Genomic DNA, 2,061 nt, shown 5'->3' on the forward strand with positions numbered 1-2,061 from the left:
TCCGAGTCCTTTAATTAGTGCACATGACTGAAAGCCTACCTGGAGATAAATATTAGTTAACCTGTGCCCTTTAGATAGTGCAGATGACTAAAAGAATTCTGCAGATAGTTTACCACCTGTGCCTGTTAGTACACAAGACTAAAGACTTACCTGCTAATAAATATTACATATGCCCTTTAGTTAGTACACTTGAATAAAGATAAATTAACTAATGGCACATTAGTTAATCTGTCACTTCTAGTCTGTAAAATGTAATGACTTACAGAAACTCCTCTTCTTGTTCCTGCAACCTCGTCAATGTTGCTATAGTGGCAACAAAACACAAGAAGGAAAATGAATGATGTATTTTTTGCCCTGGATTTAGTCTAACAGGTTCTTCAGTAGTATTTCCCGCTAGAAGTTTCACTTTTCCAAAGATGGAGCCAATTTTATGCATTGTGTCAATTTAAACGACATAATTTAAATAAGAACAGATAACATACAGGACGTGATTTAAAATAAACACGTGTTGTTTTAACGCCCACAGCCAAGCTGCCTGACAGACAAAACGTTGGGTTAAAAGCATCAMGTTAGTACCGGTAGTTCAATCAGGTTTTAGGCTATAAATCTTTTTAGTTTTACCTGAATGAGTGGTCCTTTCGTTCATTCAGGTGTGTGTTTAACAAATGTAACAGCTACACCATTTAAACACTTCAAACACCAGCAGAACGCTTTAGATTTACAAACGAAACGCGCCCATGTTGAACGTAGCTCGGCGCGATAACCCGGAAGTACACACAAAGCAGGAAGTGTTTCCGGAAGACGTGGCTGTAGATGCAGTGGCAGCTGTCATTCTGAGAAACACTTTAAGTTTTTCGGCTCTTGTTTTCGTTTTGTGCTCACTGGTTTACTCWGCGTCAAGATGATTTCTCTGACGGACTCTCAGAGTAAGTTTTTGTWGTTAAAATATCTGTGCGGCAGAGGAGTTAGCTTTAGCTCCGATTAGGAGCATGACTTGTATTCTGTGTTTATAAGATGTGGTTTGATMAAACTGTGTGTGTCCTGCAGAGATTGGAATGGGATTAACGGGGTTTGGAGTGTTTTTCCTCTTCTTTGGGATGATCCTGTTCTTTGACAAAGCTCTTCTGGCTATTGGGAATGTGAGTATCATTGTAAAACGATGTTAAACAGTAAAATCTATCATTAATACATCTTTCATAATAGTCTCATTTGAAGAGTACTGTTTGTCAGAAAATGCGTATAGCTCTTATATTAAAATAAGATAAATGTAACATCAGATAAACAACTTCATATCAGAAGTGTCTTAAAATCCATTTCAGTAGGAATTAAGAAGCAACGTAGCAGCAGACAGCTTCCAGTCTTCCCAGGAGGGGATGCCTTAGCAAATTTACCCTGAAGGTCAGACCATGCAATGCTCAGCGAGATGAAAACATAGCTTTTAGCTCTGCAGGCCTCAGTTAAACGGTTAAAGGTTCAAGATTATGACAAGATAATGGACAATTTTGTAGTTAAAAATTGTTACAAATACACMTGCGTGAAGCAGTCGCATTTTACCAGCTGACCTGTGACCTGGAAGAGTTCCATTAGTACTCATTACTATGAAATGGTCTGTTTATTATACAAAAAATGAACAATGGCTTGTTGGAAGATTTGCAGGATAAAGTCTCTTCTCTCTAAAAGGAACATGGCAGCACCACTTAGGTCTGGAGAAAACCAGACTGTTGTAGCACACCTCACTCCAAGTGTCAGCACAGTGGTGGAGGATTGATGGTTTGGGCTTTTTCTTTTTTTTGCATCTACAGAAGCTGGGCAGCTTGTAGTTGTAGAATCAAGCATGAACTCCCACAGATTCTAAGTCAGGGCTATTCAACTAAACAGCTCTGGGGGCCACAGTTACTGCAGGTCAACAKCTGAGGGGCCGAACATCCAGCAATGAAAGTTAATATGTAAATAAACCAAGTATTACAAACATCTGTTACCTTTCAATTAGTTTATTTTACTGTATTTAATTATGAATACAACATACAGAACCCTATACAACGGGTAAAATAAGTATTGAAC

At 38.4% G+C, this 2,061-nt stretch overlaps 2 protein-coding genes across 5 annotated transcripts in view; one reads left to right on the plus strand and one right to left on the minus strand.

Moving 5' to 3' along the window:
• recql (RecQ helicase-like) overlaps positions 1 to 751 on the minus strand; it is a 35,711-nt gene extending 34,960 nt beyond the window's left edge. For 2 of the 3 annotated variants that reach the window (XM_014028194.1, XM_014028193.1), the window contains exons 1-2: positions 622 to 751; positions 264 to 303 (exon numbers count right to left, since the gene is read on the minus strand). In XM_014028194.1, coding sequence (XP_013883648.1) covers positions 264 to 303; positions 622 to 646 — 65 coding nt within the window. In that variant the 5' untranslated portion in view covers positions 647 to 751. The remainder of the gene's footprint in view (positions 1 to 263; positions 304 to 621) is intronic. The other variant, XM_014028195.1, reaches the window with a different exon arrangement.
• Positions 661 to 2,061, plus strand: part of LOC106532178 (vesicle transport protein GOT1B) — a 10,426-nt gene continuing 9,025 nt past the window's right edge. The window contains exons 1-2 of one of the 2 annotated variants that reach the window (XM_014028196.1): positions 661 to 926; positions 1,048 to 1,139. In XM_014028196.1, coding sequence (XP_013883650.1) covers positions 902 to 926; positions 1,048 to 1,139 — 117 coding nt within the window. In that variant the 5' untranslated portion in view covers positions 661 to 901. The remainder of the gene's footprint in view (positions 927 to 1,047; positions 1,140 to 2,061) is intronic. The other variant, XM_014028197.1, reaches the window with a different exon arrangement.

The sequence above is a fragment of the Austrofundulus limnaeus genome, unplaced genomic scaffold, assembly GCF_001266775.1.
Source record: "Austrofundulus limnaeus strain Quisiro unplaced genomic scaffold, Austrofundulus_limnaeus-1.0 Scaffold725, whole genome shotgun sequence".
Classification (NCBI taxonomy): Eukaryota; Metazoa; Chordata; class Actinopteri; order Cyprinodontiformes; family Rivulidae; genus Austrofundulus; species Austrofundulus limnaeus.